A 22,781-nucleotide genomic window follows, 5' to 3' on the forward strand; every position below is an offset into this window, starting at 1 on the left:
GTACTCAGAATTGGTATATGCCCAAGAATTCTGCAAAAACAGATGTTCATTTTGCAGTTCTATTCTTTTACGCTTATTATGTATGATAACCATCAGTGCTTTTTTCCAGTTGCTTGGATATTTCTGCTGGGTGAGAGATTCACAATAAATGCAAGCTAAGTATGGGGCCAATTACGATGGGAACTCTTCTAGAAAACAGAATTGGTATTCTATCTGGATGTGGCAATTTGTTTTCAACTTTTTCAGCTGCTTTTCAACCCTAGGGATACCTGTTTTTGTGCTCTCTGTGTAGGAGTTTTTGTGGTCGAACAACAGTATGTCTGTCTGATACCACAGTGTAAATGATTCTTTAAACGTAAAATGTAAAACTTCAGCCTTTTTGCTGGCTTTTTTTTTTTTTTTTTTTTTTTTTTTTTTTTTTTTTTTTTTTTTTTTTTTTGCCACACCAGACTGGTCTATGAGTGACTGTATATAAGCCTTGAGCTCGCCTGGGATTTTATCTGGGACCAGAATTTTCTAGGATTCTCAGCAAGATCTTTCAATAATGTGTGACTGGAAGTTGTTGTTTGCTTCACACATTGAAGTTGTTATAGACACTTGAATTTCTACTAACTTTTTCCTGTCGACAGTTCTGCGTTCTTTTATGAAGAAAGTGTGCAACAATTTGTTAGCCCGGCATATTCCGGATTTTGTTGTTAAACTGTGATTCATGTTCATCGTTAATCCATTTACTCGGCATATATTCTCCAGTGTGCGGCTTACAGTCAGTTTAAACTTTGCCCATAATTCCTCTATGTCCATCATAGTGGAATGAAATGACATCCGTTCATTGTCCTAATAGAATGCTAACAACGCTTATCTAGTTTTTCCAGCATAATTACTCTGCTGGGCTTTGTGATGGATTTCTTATTTTAGTAACTGTCCCAGTTATGATGATGATGATGATGATGATGATGATGTGATTTCTAATCCCTGTCTGTCTGTTGATACTGTTGAAAAGGTTAGGCCTATCTGTAGCTACATGGTCTAAAGTATTCCATTGGGTGAGGGTTTTCGCACTTGTTACTGTACTTACTGCGACAGAATGAAGTGGCAACACCAGTTAGTCTGGCCAGGGGTTTGGAGTTTCCCTGGGTGTAAGGGGAATACTGGAGCTGTCCATCTCATTCCCTCTAAATTAATTTCCAGTTTGGGGCAAACACCTCAGCTTTGTACAACCTGTCAGAAAAATAAAAATCTGAACAGAATAAATGTATAACCTAGTAGCTGAGGAGCACATTTTATATTATGACAAGAAGGCATATATTAACTTTTGTGGTGACCTGCCTTTTAGTTTAACTGACAGGGAAACTAGTGTGGTAAAACTTGCAAACTTTTGTGTAGTGTGTGTAGTCCATCTCAATCTAAGAGGCTGAAGATGTTAGTATATTAGAGGGTAATGGGCTCATCCTTTTAGACTCCGGTAATCAGCCAGGCAGCCACATTTGTCTCCTGTCAGTTTTAGATGTTCCACAGTTTAATTTCTCTTTTTTATTGAAGTGTGTGTGTTTTAAGGAAGTTTTCTGTATTAAGCCTTGTGAAATTTTTAAAACAACTTTCAGCCGTACTTCTATCGTGGAATTAATGTGCAGATGCTAAGCTCCCAAATATCATATTAATTTATTGATGTTGTAATATAAAGCAAAAACTTGTTGCCCAGTTATTGGCTTTTTATATTGCCCCAGAGGGAGCAGTGGGAATTTATTAGCAGAAAAAGCAACTGTATGTTACCTCATGCTTTATTAAGTAAATAAACTTGTTGTGGATAGGTGCCACAACAGTATGATTGAATCTGTTTTGTATGTGATACAAGGGATGTTGTTGGGATGTTACTTAGTGCAAGCCAGAATCAGCTACCAACTCTTCACACTGTACTTTCTACATACATTGTATTTTGTCTAAAGAAAATGTGGAGATATGAAAGTAGTTGTGAGAAACCACTTCTGCAAAATGTAAGAAAAATTAATTTCATGTAATTTAAGCAGCATTACTCATGTGTTCTCTTATTTGCCGTTGACTACAGGTCCCCGGTCTCGAAACTTGTCCTGTCACAAGGATGCAGCTGTTACAAATTACACATTTCTCAGTTGTATTATATTGCAGGAATAAAATAAGATCTCAAAAGCTTGAAGTCTCTTGTCTACATTCTGGTTATCTTTTCACTACCTCACATGTAAAATAAATAATTTCTTTGTTGGTTTTGCCTTTGTTATACACTGTTTTGTGATAAAATTCTCAAAGGACAATTTAACATATTTTGAGCCTAACAATATTACATTCACAAGTAATCACAGTACATGCTATGTAATTGTGTGACTTTGTGTATTATTTAACATGAATGTGTGGTTTTCAGTTGAAATGGTGTGCCTGGGTTGCCTTATATTGCTCCTGTATTAGCTTCGCAAGTTCACGCGTGAGTGATGATACTAAACAAATACTTAGCAGTTTCATGTAAGTATGTTAAAATGTAATGTGTTGTTACTTGCATGTTCTGTAAATATTTTAGTGAAGTGACTTTGTGTAAACTTGACCTTGCAGTAAAAGTGTGATTTGTTTTTCTGAACTGGTACTTTGATTTCAGTAGTTGTACCAAGTCTTGGTCACAAACAAATAACATTGATTGCCTTTTGAAATTAATTATAAAGTTCTCTAATTGTTGCAGCACTTATATTCATGATATTTTACTGTGACACACATTTGGCCGGCCGCGGTGGCCGAGCGGTTCTAGGCGCTCCAGTCCGGAGCCGCGCTGCTGCTACGGTCGCAGGTTCGAATCCTGCCTCGGGCATGGATGTGTGTGATGTCCTTCGGTTAGTTAGGTTTAAGTAGTTCTGAGTTCTAGGGGACTGATGACCACAGCAGTTAAGTCCCATAGTGCTCAGAGCCATTTTTGACACACATTTCTGTGTAGGGAATGATCTTAAGATGATATTAAGATCGGTAATCAAGGTTATTGTTTCGTTACATTCTGGATACCTATTACTATTTTGCAATATTTTGGTTCATTGTCAAACTAAATTAATTTGTGTCTATAGACTGAAAGTTTTGTAGGAAAAAAGAGACTATGTAGCTATTAAATAAGGAAGATATCAGAAATTTTCAGGTGGTCACATAAGTGAAGCTTTTTCAGAACTATGTAGCAGCTCAAACATTGCAAGCATCAAATTTAAGTTTTGATAAATTGGAATTATTTCTCAGAACACATGTTCAAGATAAAGCTAATAAAAAATGGAGTGGATGTAGCAAATAATTTTATGTAGGCCCAAAACTAAACTAAACTGAAACCCCTTATATAAATTTTCTTTGATTTCACATTGAATATGTCATGAATATAGCACCTTTCCTTGCTAATATGTATCAAGATTCTGTTGTGCAGCCATCAGGAAAAGAACATATTACTTCTGCTTATAAAACGAGTAAAAGGCTGGGTGCACAGACTTACAGACCAATATCACTAACATCTGCCCTTTTGAAAGAATCAAGATCATATTCTAATAAGTTCATACATGGACATTCCAGGAAGAAAAGAAGCTGCTCTTGAAGAATCAGTGTGGAACACTGAAAATCTGCTTGCTTTATTCAAAAACAATGCCAGGCAAATGATAGATGTAGGTGAACACAGATATACCATCTACCAAGTTTCTGAAATAAATTAGACTCTGTAAGTCATCATCTATGAGAGGTATTTGAGAGGGGGAGGGGGAGAGAGAGCACTGGAGGCTGGTAAACAGGAATGTCTACCTTTTTTTCAAAAGTAGTTCCCAGCACTGTTGAGGCACTTGCCCACTGCAACATATGGTGGTGAATGGCTCTCGTAAAACTTCTTGGTGTGCATTGTGATCCAATTCCAAACACACCAGTTGATATCCTTGCAAGAGGCAAACTTTTTGCCTCTGAGCCTTCTTTAGGTCACCAAAATGTCATAATTGCTGGGAGACAGGTCCAGACTGTATGGAGTGTGACTGAGGACCTCTCATTGTGTATGGGGGCCTCAAATTGTCATAGAGCAAAATGATGCCTTGGGTGAGCTGCCCTGATAGTTTCAATCCGATTGCATGGCAAAGGGCAGTCAAGGTTCATGAGTATCACTGCACATGCACTGTTGTCCCATTCTGCTGGAAGGAGATAATTTGGGGGTCCTTTACGTCAGAGAAGAAGGTGACCCAAACTTTCCCACACTTGTGTGGACAATCCAGTATTTTTTGTGACAACAACCGTGTTTGCTTAGTCTTCATCATTTAGTGTCTGGTTCAAAGTGATGACACTATGTTTCATCATCAGTGACCAGTTAACAGGAACTCGTTGCCTCTCTTGGCACAGTGCAGCAGGTGTTCAGGATAGTCCCATTTGACATACTTCCTGTCCTGGTTAAAAATTGAGAAGCACCCATTGAGGTGCACACTTTGCAAGACTAACATACATCCTTAATGAATGCGTGAACCCTTCAGACTCTTAATCTGAACTCTGCAGCAATGGCTGCTATTGTAATGCGCCAGTCTTGAATAATCTCCTGGACAATGGCATTGGTTGTACAATAGCATTGGTAATGGGGTATGGCATTCCATCCCTGAATTGCTCATGCCCCATCTTCACACTTGTAACGGACATGATGTACTCTCATACACTAGTACCATTCTTCGAAGCATTTCTGTTCCCCACACTCCTACTTGATAGCTACACACTACACCCCTGTGCTTTTCTTTTGAGACCTCCATTTCACTGTTTTCAGCAGACTAAGTGCAGTGGATATTAGACATGTGTGCACGTGCTTGCTCTGTTGTCTCATGGGTATACACCCATGTCCCTCTAGTGGTGCATTTGGGACCTTAGTGCTCTAATAGGGTGTGCACCATCTTCTGCGGCCAGTGACATTACAATCCTTTCAGTAGTTTTCATACACCCTCTGGCTTGTTTCTTTTTGAATACACTTTATAATAGCCAAGGTACAGTGTTTTCACAGATATACAGTTTTGTTGAATAATGCTTGAAAAATAGAACCAAGTATGTTACACTGGATGGGAAACATTAAAAAGAAATGAAAGGTGGGATTGAGTGAGACTAAAGAAGCATAGTAGAACCTCTAATGTTGCCAGTAAAAATAATTTATATGATCAGATGAGATCAGCAGAACTATCAGATTGTTCATCAACAATGTTGCTGTCTACAGGGAAGTATCACTACTGAACAGTTGCAAGAAAGTGCAGAAATACTTTGACAAAATTAACATTTGGAGCGTATCATCTCCCATGGATTACTGTTGTGGTCTCCAGTCCAAAGACTGCTTTGATGAAAATCTCCATGCAACTCTATCCTGTGCAAGCCTCTTCTCTATGTATCTACTGCAACCTGCATCAGTATTTGAACCTACTTACTGTTCTCCCCCCTCCCTGCACACTTCACTCCATTACAAAACTGACGATACCTTCCTGCTTCAGGATGTGTTCTATGAACTGATCTCTGCTTATAGTCAACCTGTACCATACTTTCCTTTTTTCCACTGTTCATTTAAGCACCTCATAAGTTACTCGATCTACCCATCTAATCTTGAGCACCATGTCAAGAAAGCTTCTGTTCTCTTATTGTGTGAACTGTTTATCATCTACATTTCACTTCCATACAAGGTTATACACCAGACAAATACCTCATAAGACTTCCTAACACTTAAATTTGTATTTGTTGTCAACAAATTAGTCTTTTTCAAAAATGCTGCTATTTATGTTATAGCAAGTCTGCATTTTACATCCTTTCTACTTCAGCCCAAATAGAAAATGCTCGTCTACTACTTTTATTTCCTAATCAAATTCCTTCAGTGTCACCTGATTTGCTTACATCTCATTACTCATGTTTTACTTTTGTTGACGTTCATGTTACAATTCTTTTTTTCCATGTTATAACCCACTTCAAAGACTCAATGCATTCCATTCAATTGCTCTTCCAAGTCTTTCGGTGTCCTTGACAGAATTACAATGACATTGGCAACATAACCTCAAACTTTTTATTTTCTCTCCCTGAACTACCTACCCGAAAGCTCCAAATTCTTCTTTGGTTTCATTTCTTACTTGCTCAGTGTACAGATTGCAGGGATACGCTACAACCTTGTCTCATTCCCATCTCAACCACTGCTTCCCTTTCATGCCCCTTGACTCTTACAACTGTTGTCTGCTTTCTGTAAAAGTTGCAAATAACCTTTTGCTCCCTATATTTTACCCCCACTATATTCAGAATTTTGGAAGATGCATTTAAGTCAACAGTGTCAAAAGCTTTTTGTAAATCTACAAACACTATAAACGTGGGCTTACCTTTGTGGAACTTACCTTCTAAGATAAGTTGAAGGGTCAGTATTGCATCACATGTACCTAGATTTACCTAGAGCTCAAACTGACTTCCATCAGGTTGGCTTCTACCAGATTTTCCTTTCTTCTGTAAATAATTACTGTCATTATTTAGCAAGCATTACTTACTAAACTGATAGTTCAGTAATATTCACACCTGTCAGGACCCGCTTTCTCTGCAATTGGAATTATTACATTCTTCTTGACGTCTGAGAGTGTTTTCCCATCTTCCACATTGTGCACACCAGCTGGAATAGTTTCATCATGCTGGTTTTCCCAAGCATCTGAATAATTCTGAAGGAACGTTGTCTGCTCCCGGGGCCTTGTTTCGACTTGGGTCTTTCAGTGGTCTGGCATATTCTTCTTTCTTCCAGCATTCAGCTTTCCCTTCTTTGCCTAGTACTGGTTGGCCATCTGAACTCTTGATATTTATACAGCCACTTCTTTCGTTCGGTCTCTGTAACTTTTCTGTAGGTGGCGTCCATCTTTTCCTGTAGTTACATGTGCTTCTACATCTATACATTTCTTGTGCAGCCAGTTCTGCTTTACAATTTTGCGCTTTGGCACTCATTTTTAAACGATTGTATTCCCTTTTGTCTGCTTGTTGTGCTGGATCTTTATATTTCACCAATAAGCTTGCGTATCTCGTGTGTTTGAGGATTTCTACATCTACATCTACATCTACATTTATACTCCGCAAGCCACCCAACGGTGTGTGGCGGAGGGCACTTTACGTGCCACTGTCATTACCTCCCTTTCCTGTTCCAGTCGCGTATGGTTCGCGGGACGAACGACTGTCTGAAAGCCTCCGTGCACGCTCTAATCTCTCTAATTTTACATTCGTGATCTCCTCGGGAGGTATAAGTAGGGGGAAGCAATATATTCGATACCTCATCCAGAAACACACTGGGCTTTTTCTTTTTGCCTATTTGATCCTCTGCTTCCTTCACGGTTTCATCTCGAGGCTATCCATTTGTTTTGTACTTCTTGCACCTGTTCATCAATTTGGCCAAATGCTCCCACTGAAATTCTAAACAGTCTCTGGTTTGTTCAACTTATCCAGGCCTCCTCTCCTCTCCTTGATTTCCTACCTTTATGCAGTTTCATTTTAATTCTGCAGTTTGTAAGCAATAAATTATGGTCAGGGCACAAGTCTGCCCCTAGAAATGTTTTGCAGTTTTAAAATGTGGTTTCAAAATGGTCTGTTCTATCATTACATAATCTGTTTGAAACCTTCTGGTGTCTCCAGGTATCTTCCACGAATATAATCTTCTTTCATGATTCTTAAACCAAGTGTTAGTGATGATTAAATTAGGCTTTGTGTAAAATTCCTCTTAATTCCTCTCCTCTAGTCAAAGTTCTCCTGCTATATTTCCTTCTCTTTGTTTTCCTATTATCAAGTTCCAGTCCCCCATCACAAATAAATTTTCATGTCCCTTAACTATCCAAATAATTTCTTGTATCTTATCATGCTAGATGGCATATAAACTTGTATTATTGTGGTGGTGTTGGCTTTGTGTCTTTCTTGGCTATGATAATGCCTTCACTGTGCCATTTATAGTAGCTTACCCCCATTTTTATTTTATTATTCATTATTGGACTTAATCGTGCATTGCCCATTTGATTTTGTATTTATGACCCTGTACTCACCAGACGAGCAGTCCTTTTCTTCCTGCTATCACATTTCATTAATTCCCATGGTATCAAACTTGAAGCTTTCCATTTAATTTTTAAATTCTCTAGCCTGCCTACTCTATTAAGGCATGTAACTTTCCATGCTCCAACCCATAGAATGGTGTGTTTTTCCTGATGACATTCTCCTGGGTAGTCCTTGCTGTAGATCCTAATGGGGGATTTTTTTACCTCCAGAGTATTTTACCCAAGAGGATGTTGTCATTATTTAACCATATAGTAGAGGTGCAGGCTGTCAGGAAAAATATCTGTAGTTTCCCCTTGCTTTCAGCTGTTCACAGTACTAGCATAGCTAGTCCATGTTGGTGTAATGTTACAGGGACAGATTATTTGTTCATTTGGACTGCTGTCTCTGCAACTACTGGAAAGGCTGATATCCCTCTTCAGGTGCCATTGGATAGTCTGCCTTCTACACAGTTAAACCTCTGTTTTGGTTGGTTGGTTGGTTGGATGAATAAAGGGACCAAACTACTAGGTCACCAGTCCCTTTTTCCTTGAACAGATAGGTCTAGATGACTGTATGTCAGACAGCCTACCACACAAAAACAAGAAGAAGAAACTTGAAGGTCAGCAAAGCTGAAATAAGGGACAAAAAGAAGAAAGGGAGACACAATAAGAATGGCAAGTGATGTGCCCCACCTAGGGAGCAGCCGGAAGCCCCTGAAAGCAGAGTCAAATGAGGGGATATACATTCCCCACCCGCCACTTACCAGAGGTACTCCACTCAGCAATTGCCTTCTAGGGACTAGCAAGGAAAGCACAGCGGGAGAAAAGGTGAAAAAATCTAATGGACCATGTGGGGGGCAGGAGTAAAAGAGCACGTGAGGGGGGGGGGGGGAGTAAAAGAACATGTGAGGGGGGGGGGGGGGGGGAGGAGTAAAAGAGCAGGTAGGACGAGGACTAGGGTGTACCACCAAGCACAAACAACCACAGCCTGGTCTGGGCAGAGGGGGCAACAGTAATCTGCCAACCTGTAAATGGGCCAATACGATTAAGTGGCTCTACTGTAAAGAGAGTGGTAAAAGCGCTCTTCACAAATAGAACATAAAGCTAGATCCAGGGGTAGCGAATCAGGGAGATAGTCCGTTCCAGGGCGGTTAGGTTGGAACAGACCTGCAAAAATGTGCACCACCATCAAATGGGAGCTACGACGACAGTAGGGGGGAGTCCTCGCTCCAGAGGAGACAACTATGAGTCAGCAAAGTATGGCCAATACAAAGCCGGCTAAAGATGGTAGGGTCCTAGTGAGAGGCCTGCATAGAGGACCTCTGCAGATTTATAGTATCTTTTATCACCAGTAGTTTGTTTGGTGCCATTCCATATTCCAGGCACCTAAAACTTGATGGCATAATACAGATCAGAGGTCTGTTTCCAGAATACCAAATTCAAGAGTTGGCTTATTGGCTAACAGAGTTCATTCCCTGGGACCCTTATGTGGCCTGGGTGTGGCCTGGGGCCTAGGTGAAGGTCATTGAGTGTCTGCACTCTTAAAGGACATGCAGGGAATCTTGGACAGCAATGACCAAGGGATGGCAAGGGTAGCACTGGTTGAAAGCATGAAAACTGCTCAAGTAGTTGCTGTAGATGAGAAAGGACCCACCAGTGCAGGAACGGATATGCTTAAGAGCACGAGAGATGGCTACTAACTCCACAGTGAAAACACTACAGCTGTCCAGCAAGGAATGCAGTTCAGTACGTCCCATGTGAGCGTAAGCAAAGCATATGTGACCATCAAGCCATCAGTGCAGACTTCATGTGAACCCCAGGATGTAAAAAGGATGGCGAAACAGAGCGAGGTGGCGCAGTGGTTAGCACACTGGACTCGCATTCGGGAGGACGACGGTTCAATCCCGTCTCCGGCCATCCTGATTTAGGTTTTCCGTGATTTCCCTAAATCACTTCAGGCAAATGCTGGGATGGTTCCTTTGAAAGGGCACGTCCGATTTCCTTCCCCATCCTTCCCTCACCCGAGCTTGCGCTCCGTCTCTAATGACCTCGTTGTCGACGGGACGTTACACAATAATCTCCTCAAAGGATGGAGAAAAATTGGCAGCGGAGGGCCTCAGCATGAACAGTCTTTCCGACCTTGTGATAGGTCAAGATCAATCTTTGGCTGAGTGATGTGCCAAGGAGGTGTACTTGAGTGGGTCCAGAGGAAAAACTGAAGTTCAGAGAGGATAGACCGGATGCGGATTGCAATCATAATCCCAGAGCCGGGCCTGGACCCTTGTTGCGGGAGATGAACTACCATGTTTGGAAGAAGGAGATGGTAGTTTGGATGCTTAGTGGAGCTGCAAATGTGAATAGCATAATTGACAAGCTGCTGTTGGTGCCTGATCTGCAATGGAGAGACCCCAGCCTTCACGAGTAAGCTGTTCACAGGGCTTATTTGAAAGGCTCCTGTTGCAAGTCGAACCCCGCAGTGGTGTATCAGATCCAGTATCAGTAATGCTAAGGGTGATACCAAACCAAATGCCAGACTTCCATAATGAAGGTGGGATTGTATCAGGGCTGTGTAAAGCTGCAGAAGGGTATTGCGATCTGCATCCCAGCTGGTGTTATTCGGGCAGTAGTGTGTGTTCTACATCTACATCCATACTCCGCAAGCCACCTGACGGTGTGTGGCGGAGGGTACCCTGAGTACCTCTATCGGTTCTCCCTTCTATTCCAGTCTCGTATTGTTCGTGGAAAGAAGGATTGTCTGTATGCTTCTGTGTGGGCTCTAATCTCTCTGATTTTATCCTCATGGTCTCTTCGCGAGATATACGTAGGAGGGAGCAATATACTGCTGGACTCTTCGGTGAAGATATGTTCTCGAAACTTCAACAAAAGCCCGTACCGAGCCACTGAGTGTCTCTCCTGTAGAGTCTTCCACTGGAGTTTATCTATCATCTCCGTAACGCTTTCGCGATTACTAAATGATCCTGTAACGAAGTGCGCTGCTCTCCGTTGGATCTTCTGTATCTCTTCTATCAACCCTATCTGGTACGGATCCCACACCGCTGAGCAGTATTCAAGCAGTGGGCGAATGAGTGTACTGTAACCTACTTCCTTTGTTTTCGGATTGCATTTCCTTAGGATTCTTCCAATGAATCTGTCTGGCATCTGCTTTACCGACGATCAACTTTATATGATCATTCCATTTCAAATCACTCCTAATGCGTACTCCCAGATAATTTATGGAATTAACTGCTTCCAGTTGCTGACCTGCTATTTTGTAGCTAAATGATAAGGGATCTATCTTTCTATGTATTCGCAGCACATTACACTTGTCTACATTGAGATTCAATTGCCATTCCCTGCACCATGCGTCAATTCGCTGCAGATCCTCCTGCATTTCAGTACAATTTTCCATTGTTACAACCTCTCGATACACCACAGCATCATCTGCAAAAAGCCTCAGTGAACTTCCGATATCATCCACCAGGTCATTTATGTATATTGTGAACAGCAACGGTCCCATGACACTCCCCTGTGGCACACCTGAAATCACACTTACTTCGGAAGACTTGTCTCCATTGAGAATGACATGCTGCGTTCTGTTATCTAGGAACTCCTCAATCCAATCACGCAATTGGTCTGATAGTCCATATGCTCTTACTTTGCTCATTAAACGACTGTGGGGAACTGTATCGAATGCCTTGTGGAAGTCAAGAAACACGGCATCTACCTGGGAACCCGTGTCTATGGCTCTCTGAGTCTCGTGGACGAATAGCGCGAGCTGGGTTTCACACGACCGTCTTTTTTGAAACCCATGCTGATTCCTACAGAGTAGATTTCTAGTGTGTTAAGGTACAACTAGTACTTTCGCTTAAAGCTGGTGAAGATGGGGAATCAAAGTTGACCAACAATATAAAATCAGTCCTAAGAAGTGGTAAGTCTCCACCACATTGAGTAGTTGGTCATCGAGGTTAAGTTCTGATTGTGGGTGAATGGTACGACGTTGACAGAAGTGCATGACCCAAGTCTTGGCAGCTGAAAATTGAAGCCATAGGTGAGGGCCCATGCCTGCACATTTTGTATGGTGCCTTCCAATTGACATTCACGCCCACATTAGAGGAGCAATAGTAGAGGCAAAATTAGTCAGCATACAAGGCGGGTGATACTGGGGACCCCACAACCATTGATTGCTACTGGAAAAAGAGGAACATTCAGTACAGTTCCATGTGGGACCCCATTCTCTTGGATATGGTGGGTACTGTGTGAAGCACCAGCTCAAACCTGAAACATATGGTGTGACAGGAAGTTCTGGATGAAAATCAGGAGTGAATCCTGGAGACCCCACTCATGTAAGGTAGCAAGATGTGGGGTCATACGCCTTTTGCATGAAGAAGGAGATGGCTGTAAGGTGTTGATGTTGCGAAAAAGCCGTTCAGATGACAAGAGCCCAGGTAAACTTACAGATTATTAGTAGTGGAACAGCCTTGGCAAAACCCACCCTGGGTCGAAGCAAGAAGACTCGAACCCAGATGCCGGCATTCAAGCAACTACAGAGAATACTGATGAGACTAATTTGGCAATAACTGTTCATCTTGAGAGGGTACTTACCTGGTTTCAGTACTGGGACAATGTTTTCTTGCCATTGTGGTGGGAAATAGCTCTTGCTCCAGATGCAGTTAAAGATGACAACGATAGGATGCTGACAGTTCACCAGTAGGTGCCTGATCGTTTAGTTGTGGATGTGGTCCAGCCCTGGGGCTGTATCAGGGCAGTGGGCTAAGACACTGACAAATACCCACTCACCGAATGGAACATTATATGGCTCCAGGTGGTGTGTAGTAAAAGGTAATTGCTTTTTCTCAACCCACTTTTTAGAAGAGGGAAGGCAGGCTGATAATTCTTAGATGCTTAGGCTTGAGCGTAGACCAGAGCAAAATGTTTGGCGATGGCATCTGAATCAATGTAGATAGTGCGATTCAAGGTAATACCAGGTACACGAGGCACAAGGAGTGTCAGCATGTAGCGCTCTTCCACAATCTCGACAGATTGGGCTAGCATTGCAATGAATTTCAGGCACTTGAAGCACCACACAGGGAGGGGGAGTACGTATGGTTCCACATCATATTGGTATACCATCACATTGACATTTTAAGGCAATGAATCACTCTCAAAGGCCAAGAGGAAGGCACCAATAGTGTCCCTATTGTCATTTGGCCCCCTATGTACACATCGCTCCAAGTTGGTGCGTAGCTCATCATCAGATTGTAAGAGCAGGTATCTGTGGTAAATGATGCCCTAAATAAAATTTAGACTTTTGTGGGGAATGACAGTCACTGGTATGTCACCCAGCTTGTTACTAGCAAGTAGTGCCCGTGACTGGGCAGGGGATGCCATTTCGATCAAAATTGACCGACTTTTCATTTTAGAGATGGGTGCCACTATCCCAAACTTGTCTTCTAAGTTCTCCACAAAGAATAAGGGCTTTGTGGCCAAGAAGGAATTGCCCACAGTCCATGTACAAACCAAGTATTGTGGGGATTTTTACTCTGCTTGCCACGTAGCCCTACATCCCTCACACAGTGCAGACAGGGAAGGAAACGTGGGACGTATCTATCTGCATTGAAATATGACTGTCCTTTCACAGAGACTACTGGGGTTGCTTTATTTGTGGCTCATCCACCATGGTGCCACCCACTCTAAACAGGGGATTTCCCCACAGGTACCATGTACCCCCAGCAACAGCTACCTTCTAGGGGGCTCACCACTCTTTGGCGGGTTCGTGCTTGGCTAACACGGGGCCCGAGCCTTTGCAGCACTTTTTCCCTTCCGTGCTGCATGTCTATCCTCTTGCTGTTCTTCTTTCCCTCCCTTGGGAAACATGTCTGGAGTATTCTTTGGAATGTTTGGCATTCTGTCGCTGACGTGCGAACAGTCTCCCCTGTGTTATTCGCTCCCTTTTCCTTTCTCCTCTCATTCCTCCACTTCGGCGTTTGAGAATTCTCTTTTCCTCCCTGTGCACTCCTGAAGGCTGGCCCACACGTCTGATGTGTAACAGGTGACTGGGTAACATACCCCCTGGTACACGCCAGGCCCAGGGAGGGGTGAATGCCTGAGCTGTAACCTTCCCAAATTGCCAGTTAGTCTCTCCATCAGGTGTTTGGGAGGTGTGAACAATCACCTAAGGCACCTTGTGAAGGGGCCCCCAGTTGGAAGGAGCATGCCATCGGAGACGCTGGCAATTGTGGGGTATTTCCTCGTGATGAGTCAATCATCTTCCCACTCCACTTGTATAAAATGTAAATGCAACGATGCTAATGATTCAAAGATCGTTCTCTCTGCATTGCGGTTCCTCATGGTCTCACGTACTGAAGACAGTCAATCCTTTGCCAAGGTAAATCCGTTTATTATTCATAAAGGTGTAGATGCAGTTACTGGCCCTGTGAAATCCTGATCTCATTTAAGGAATGGCACTTAGCTTTTGGAGACCAATTCTGATTCTCAAGCACAACTACTGCTTGCTGTCTTGCTTCTCCACGGTTACCTTGTTCGTGTCGAGACCCACACAACTTTGAATTTTTCCCGTGGTGTAATTTACACCAAGCTGCTCAACGGTCTGACTGAGGCTGAAATACAATCTTACCCCTCTGATCAGGGTGTCATTGCCGTTCATTGTGTAATGAAAAAGGTAGATTCCTCCTTAGTGCCCACCTGCACTCTTTCTCACCTTTGATAGAGTGGTGCTTCCAGCAAAGCTCAAAGCTGGCTATGAAATTATCACTGTCTGGCCATACATTCTGAACTCAATGCGCTGCTACCAGTGTCATTGTTTTAACCACACTAGAATGTCTTGTCGACACCCAGTCGAGTGTCACCTGCGGTAGAGATGCACACAAGGACAACTGTCCACCTCCTTCTCCCCTCTGTATCAACCGCAAAGGTGGCCATGCCGCCGGCTCTCGGGATTGTCCAGTGTATCTTGATGAGAGGGCTGTACAAGAGATTCGGGTAAAGGAAAAGGTGCCTTATCCAGTTGCTCGCAAGTTACTGCCTCTTCGCAACCCTGTGTTCTCCCATCTGGTACCTATAGTTCTGTTCTTGTTGCCCCTCGCTCCACGAAGGACATGGCCACACAAACATGTGCCCTCCAATTCAGCTTTGAGGTTGTGAAATCGCCCAGTGTCAAGGTAGCATTGCCATCCCCCCCCCCCCCCCCCCACCCCCACCCCACCCCACCCCCATCCCCATCCAGCTGTGTAACAAGTCGGCAAACTGTTGCCTCAAGGGGCGAAACAACCAGCTACGCAACCGGTCGACCGGAAAGGTCAGAAGGAGTACTCCCGTGAAGGCTTCCTCCATCCCTCCAGCCAAACAACACTAGAGTCTTCATCTAACCGGAAAGGCTCGAAGAAGTCATCCAAAGGCAAACGGTCTTCTCCTTCACCAACTCAAAAGATCCTCTCCGACGGTGTTGCCATGTGGTACCTTAGCCCAGCCACCTTCCATGTCGCCGGTGCACACCAACAACCATTTTTTGGCATTGTACTCAACAGACCGACAGCACAAGCAAGCTGATGTTTCTGTAGACCACATGGAGCAGGATCCCCCTGCTTCGGTACCCTGTAGTAGCACCTCTTCCCCAGTTGTCACTCTTCAGCTGCCGAGGCGACACCCCCATGTCTCTTCATCATGACTCTTTTCCAATAGAACGTTTGTGGCCTTTGGTCCCAGAAAGATGATTTACAGCTGCTTTTAGCGTCGCAGCATCCCCTTGTACTCTGCCTTTAGGAAACTAAATTGCGCCCTCACGACCGCTTTGAACTTTCACATTTCTTACCGATTCGTTCTGACCTTCCCCGTGAGGTCGGCATTCCCTCTCATGGGGGCATCATGCTGCTCATACGGGATGACATTCATAGTCAACCCATCTCGCTAACTACCAATCTTCAAGCTGTGGCAGTTCACCTTTTCCTTCCCCACCTGACTTTCCATCTGTACTATATATGTCCCTCAATCATTCGCTGTCACCAGGGCAGACTTCCTTCAACTTATTGAGCAGCTACCTCTCCCATTTTTTGCTACTTGGTGACTTTAATGCGCATGATACCGTTTGGGGTTCCCCCAGGACCTGTCGGAGAGGTGCCGTCTTGGCTGACCTTCTTAACCAACTTAACCTCTTCTGCCTTAACACTGGAGCACCCACATTCCTTTCTGGCTCCTTGCACACCTATTCCCATTTGGGCATATCCTTTTGCGCTGCCCAGCTTGCACATCATCTTGAGTGGTCTGTTTTTTTTTCCAACACCTACTCGACCAACCATTTCCTGTGTGCTGTCTGTTTGCTGACCCCTACCCCATCCGCGTGCACGCCTAAACGGCAGCTTCCTAGGGCTGACTGGCAGCTATACTCCTCCCTGGCGACCTTCGAGAACAAGATTTCCCCAGTTGTGATGACCAGGTTGAATATCTGAGAATCATTATCTTTACTGCTGCAGAATGTTCCATACCCCACACTTCCTCTCTACCACGTCGTCTCCCAGTCCCTTGGTGGACTGAGGCATGCCCCAAAGCAATTCATGCACGTAGACACACACTCCGCATTTTTACTGCCACCCTACGCTAGCAAACTGCATTCGTTATAAACAGATGTATGCAAAGTGTCATTGTGTTCTTCAGGATAGCAAAAGAGCTAGATGGATTTCAACACTAGTTCTTTTAACAGTTCCACACCTTCCTCTGTCGTGTGGGCCAACCACCGCTGTATCTCTGGAACCAAGATCCATTCTCAAATTTATGGCCTGACAGTCGCTGACAATGTCATCGTGGACCCTATTGCTATCTCCAACATCTTGGGCCACCATTTTGTGGAAGTTTTGAACTCTTCCCACTCTCCCCCTGCCATCCTCCATTGGAAACGAGCAGAGGCGGCTCAGGCGATACCTATATCTTCTCAAAATTGTGAGTGCTACAATGCTGTCATTACTATGAGGGAACTAGATCATACTCTCAGTTCATCCCGATCCTCCACCCCAGGGCTAGACGCCATCCACATTCAGATGTTGCAGCACTTTCGGCTTAACACATACAACCGCGTCTGGGCAGAGGACACATTTCCTGGACGCTGGTGTGAAGCCACCGTCATAACCATACCTAAGCCCGGTAGGGACAAAAACCTTCCTTGTAGCTGCTGCCCCATCTCTCTTATCAGCTTCATTTGCAAGATGATGAAACACACGATTCATGCCTGGCTGGTGTGGTGGCTTGAGTCTCAACATTTACTAATGACTGCGCAGGGTGGATTTTGAGTGCAGTGTTCTGCAGTTCACCATCTCGTTGCTTTGTCCACCCATGTCATGAATGGTTGTCTGTGGAATTCTCAGACTGTGGCTGTGTTTTTCGATTTGGAGCAGGCCTAAGACACTTGTTGGATAACGTATATCCTCCATACTCTTTACACATGGGGCTTTCGTGGCTGCCTGCCCTGTTTTCTTCGGGCATTTTCACAAGACTGGGTTTTCAAGGTGTGTGTGGGTTCTGTCTTGCAGATACCTTTGTCAGGAAAATGGTGTGCTTCAGGGTTTCGTCCTGAACGTCATCCTCTTTGCTATCGCCACTAACCCTATAATGGAATATCTCCAGCCCGGCATATCCGGCTCTTTTTGTTGACTATTTTCCCATCTATTGCAGTCTGTATGAATTTCTGGTGGTGCAAATGGTTTCTCCCACCATCTCCACATCTTGGGCCTGTTGCCCTTCCATTCGTTGAAACTAAGAAATTTCTGGGGCTCATGCTCGATAGGAAACTCTCTAGGTCCTCTAAAGTGTCTTACCTGGCCACCCGCTGTACGCGGTCCCTCAGTCTCCTACATGTCCTCAATGGTACTTCCTGGGGTGCCAATCGAACCACCCTCCTCCATTTGTACCGGTCCCTTGTCCATTCGAAACTCAACTATGGGTGCTTCCTTTATGCGTCTACATGCTCATCCCTCTTACGCCATCTCAACACTATCCACTATCATGGCATACGTTCGGCCATGGGCGCCTTTTAGAGCAGCCCGGTTGAGAGTCTGTATGCCGAAGCTACTGAACTACCACTGTCCTACAGCTGTGACTCTCTCCTCAGCAGGTGTGCGTGCTGTTTGTGTGCCATGGGTGGCCATCCAGCCTATGCCTCCTTCTTTGATGATTCCTTTGATCATCAGTATGGGGCTTGTCCCTCTTCTGTTACCTCCTGGAGTTTGCTTTCCCCACTTGCTACAGCAGCTTAGCTTCACACTACCTGCAACTTTCCCGGTGGGTGTAAACCCTTCACCACGTTGGCTTTGTGAAGCAGTCCATTTTAGCCTTGGCCTTCATTCACTTCCTAAGGACACTACTCCAGCCTCGGTCTATCACCTCAAGTTTTACAACCTTTGCATGGAACCTTTCACTAGTACCTCTATAAACACTAATGGCTCTCGGGCTGTGTGCCTACGTCATTGGCACCCGTGTCTTTTTATATCTGCTTCCAGCACACTCCTAAGTATTTTCAGCCAAGCTCTTCACCTTGTATCAGGCCATGGAGTACATCCAGCGACACAGCCTTCCCAGTTGTGTCCTCTGCTTGGACTCACTCAGTGCCATCCAATATCTATGTGCATTGTACACTGCTCATCACTTAGTGAGTGCAGGGGTCCCAGGAAAATTGTCGCTTGCTCACTCTTCGTGAAGTGAGTTTCATGTTTCTGTAGGTCCCTGGTCATGTCGGTCTGCCAGAAAACGAGGCTGCTGATGCTGCTGCCAAGGGTGCCATCCTAATACCTCAGCCTGCGGGTACCTATATTCCCTCCAATGATCTCTGTGTTGCTGTCTGTCAGGAGGTGGTGTCCCTTTGGCATCACCAATGGTCCTCCCTTCACGAGAATAAAATCTGGCTTATTAAGCCTCTCATAGGTCTTTGGATGACCTCTTGTTGGCCCTCCCGCCGGGAGGAGATTATTTCAACTCAACTGCGTATTGGGCACTGGCTTTTTAGCCATCATTTACTAAGTGGCACTACCCCACCACTTTGCACACATTACCACCAAATTTTAACTGTCTGACACTTTCTGCTGGAATGCCCTTTTTTTTTTTTTTTAATTTACATTCCATCCTGGCTTTGCCTTCTGATTTATCAGCCTTTTTTAGTGAATGATGCATGGGCTGTTGACCGTGTTTTGCTTTTTATCCACCGAAGCAATATGGTGAAGGCCATTTAATTTTCAGTGTTGGACCTCCATTTCTGTATGGTGTTCCCCCCCCCCCCCCCGCCTGTTTTTAGCTGTCTCCTATTCTGTCTATTGGGACTGACGTATAGTCGTGTAACTCCTCTCTGTGTTCGTGTTCTGCAGTTTTGACTTGGGCACATATGACACCCCCCCCCCCCCCCAGTTGTTTTTTGTGCCCTAAAGAAAGCAAAACAAAACCAAAACCAATCAGTAACAGCTGCCTGGCAAGTAAGCCATTGCTCGGAGTCCCTGTGTCCCAGTCATGATGAGCACATACTCCTTAGCATACATGGGGAGTTTCCAGCTAAGGCACCAACAATGTGATCCCTGTGTGGTCAGGGGGCTACCACCGTGCAGGTATTTGACAACACCCCGACAACCCCCCACCTCCACCCCCACCCCTACCCCTTACAACAGGATGGCTACTGTGCTGGGTTTTGTGTGTATTACCTTATTAAAGGGAAGGGTGCAGAGATGGAAAGGCACAAAGATGGAGCATACACTGCATTGGGCAAAATTCCCTGCATGATCCACACATCTGGAGAATTTTGAAAACTGGTGGCACGTCAAACCCAACACTAAGGATCACGTGTTTATTTAATGAAAAGTTGTAGAATATGCTACAAGTGGAAACTTGAGACTCAGTTGTAAACCAGGTCCAAGCAGGGTCAGCACCAAGTAAACCATCTGATGGATAGGCAGAGTGGGAAAGGGATAGTGGAAGTATAAGCTTACAGCACGGAAAGGAAGTAATGCTGCAAAGGCTGGGGGCCCCGTGGTAGCCAAGCACATACTCAAAAAAGAGTTGTGAACCCCCTGAGCGTGTTCTGTTTTGGTTGCACCTACAGTATGGCTATTAATATTGTTGAGACACGTGAGCCACCCTACCTTGACAAGGTCCATAGTTCATGAGCAGCTCACGTAGTTTGTTGAGGGGCAATACTAAGAAGTGGTATGAAACAAGATGAACACCTGAAGTCAGTATTAAGGAATCAAATGAAAGGCTTAGATTTGTAGGAAGAAATCCAGATAGTGCGGTGCATCTGTAAAGGCACTAGTGCAACCAATCAGAAGTACTGTCCTAGCATTTGGAGTCCTTATCGAGTAAACATGATTTCGGAAATCAAATAAATTCAGATATTCTTTGTGAGGATCATAGGTGGTCAGTATAGACCAATACCAAAGTGTAGTGGAAGGAGGGGGGGATGAGTTAAACGGGAATGTTTGGAAGAAAGGAGATGTTCTCCCAAAACTTTGTTGAGTAAATTTAGGGAACCAGTATATGAGGGTCTGTGCGAAACCACCATTGTACATCTTGTGTAGCAGTCATAAATGTACGATAAGAGAGATTAGATCGTGTAAAAGGCATATAGACTGTATGGAAAGGATTTAATTCTCTTGAACATCCACACTATACAGGGGCTTGTGGAGTATGTATGCAGATCTACTTCACCTGTTTAAAAAGAACAGAATAAGGCTCAAATCCCTGTCTGGCAATAAAGACACTGTAATATTTCCCAACTCACTTAAGGTGAATTGCATTGATGGTTCATTCGAAAAGGCCAGTCAATTTTCTGGCCATTCACTTTGCACAGGTTTTAAAGTCATTTAGCCCTAGTCTTCCTTCCTTCTGTTAGTACAGGTTCGGTATGTGTTGAATTACCCTGTTTTTCAGCAGGCTATTACTACAGACATAAGATATCGTGAAGAGATAACAAATTTGTAATGCTGGTGGTTTTTTTTCTGTTTACAAGTGACCACAGTCCTGCAAGATTTCAGAAATTACATTTTCAGTTGGATTGTTATTAAAAGTATTTATTAACAGTTGTGATTTCAGCCTATTGTACCATTCTCAACTGACCGCTCTAATGTCAACTGCTTAGTCTTCTTAATATCTTTAAGTAATTTATGTTGTTGCAGATGTCGCTTGAGAACATCATAATAAGTCAAAATTGCAATGATTTAATAGGTTTAGCAACAGTCTAGGCAGAAAAACTGGCAACTTAGCTATTGGAAGGAAGAGCCTGTACATAATACTAACACCACATGTGCTAATTGAAATTTAGGATTATTATATTCTTCTTTTAGGACAGTCATTTTCCCTATAATTACTGTTTCATGGCATTACCATTATTTTTAGTCAGAGAATTCTCTGTCCATGTGACAACTTCCTTGAATGTAAAAATAGACCCCATTCCCATCATTTGTTATTTTCATCTAAGTAAGACATAATTTAATTTGTGAATAACTTTTGTAGCAGCAGTAGTTATAAGAATTGTTATTCTGTGTTATTTCTGTATGTTACCCATGTATAAACACTTACCTTTTGTTTGTGTTTTCCAGGTTGTCAATATCGGCTGTAGTCATGTCGTATTTGCAAAATCCACAACCAATGACACCACCTTGGACAACAGTTTTACCATGATGGTTGTTAACATAGGAACTTCAGAAGGAAAATTCTGCTGTAGTGTGATCAAAGAATTGTGTAGTGCTATGCACACCTGTAAAAATGTTTTATATAACAGAAGTTGGTATTTGATAAATGCCATGGTTACAACAAAGTACAATTAAGACTCAAAATAATGACGATAATAAGACAACAATCATTGCATTGTAAATAATAAAACACTGTTGACAATGTTTCATTATAATTGTTGATATATATGGATTTAAAAACAGAAATATGTTGTTTACATTTTTAGAATGAATCCTAACCATAAGAAGCTAATTTGGCAAGGAATGTAAAATGACCAATTTCCTTTTGGCAGTCATAAAATGGTTTTGAATGTCAGATTGTAAAATAGTGATTTCATATTTTATTAGAGTATGTGAAAATCACACAGAAGAAGAAAATAGGATGCATGTAATCAGCATCCCGTAAAAGACTGAAGTTTTTCAAATCACAAAACAGATGTAAGATTTTTCTATATCTAAAAATCTAAAGATGCTGTTATCTATCACATAGCATACCAAGAACATTTAGTGTTCTGGTTGGGGTTTCTGTGCTAAATAATCAGGAGACAAGGTCAGCAACCATCACAGATATAAACAACAAAGGCCACTGACTTGTAAACAAAACAAAATGTTGATTCTTCAACAAATAAATTATGCATTAAACTGATGTTTGAAGAGCTGCAGAAATACTGATACTACAAAAACATGAATACTAAGTGAAAATATCACTGACTCAGTAAACATCTTTAAGAAGTTTGATGTTTATCAAGCAAAAGTTTCACAAGAATGTGTGGAAAAAAAGCAACCATGTAATATTCTCTGTTACTAAAATGGTCCCATGAGAACATGTCGGCTATCCTCCATCAGCAATCTGTAACATGAAATCTGTGTCTGGCTTTGAGTTTCTTGAATTTCCCTGGCAGATTGAATATTTGATCACCTTTCAGGTGTGGTTTACACAACTGCTGTAAAACAATGTTGTTGAAAGTATACACTCATTACCAATTAGACTGAACAAATGGTTCAAATGGCTCTGAGCACTATGGGACTTAACATCTATGGTCATCAGTCCCCTAGAACT

At 43.1% G+C, this 22,781-nt stretch overlaps 1 protein-coding gene across 1 annotated transcript in view; it reads left to right on the top strand.

The window, feature by feature from the left end:
* The window catches only part of LOC126470022 (PAT complex subunit Asterix), a 90,834-nt gene extending 68,906 nt beyond the window's left edge, over nucleotides 1–21,928 (top strand). The window contains exons 3-4 of the mRNA XM_050097502.1: nucleotides 2,393–2,490; nucleotides 21,590–21,928. Coding sequence (XP_049953459.1) covers nucleotides 2,393–2,490; nucleotides 21,590–21,671 — 180 coding nt within the window. The 3' untranslated portion in view covers nucleotides 21,672–21,928. The remainder of the gene's footprint in view (nucleotides 1–2,392; nucleotides 2,491–21,589) is intronic.
* The last annotated feature ends 853 nt before the right edge of the window (nucleotides 21,929–22,781 follow it).

The sequence above is a fragment of the Schistocerca serialis genome, chromosome 3, assembly GCF_023864345.2.
Source record: "Schistocerca serialis cubense isolate TAMUIC-IGC-003099 chromosome 3, iqSchSeri2.2, whole genome shotgun sequence".
NCBI classification, from domain to species: domain Eukaryota; kingdom Metazoa; phylum Arthropoda; class Insecta; order Orthoptera; family Acrididae; genus Schistocerca; species Schistocerca serialis.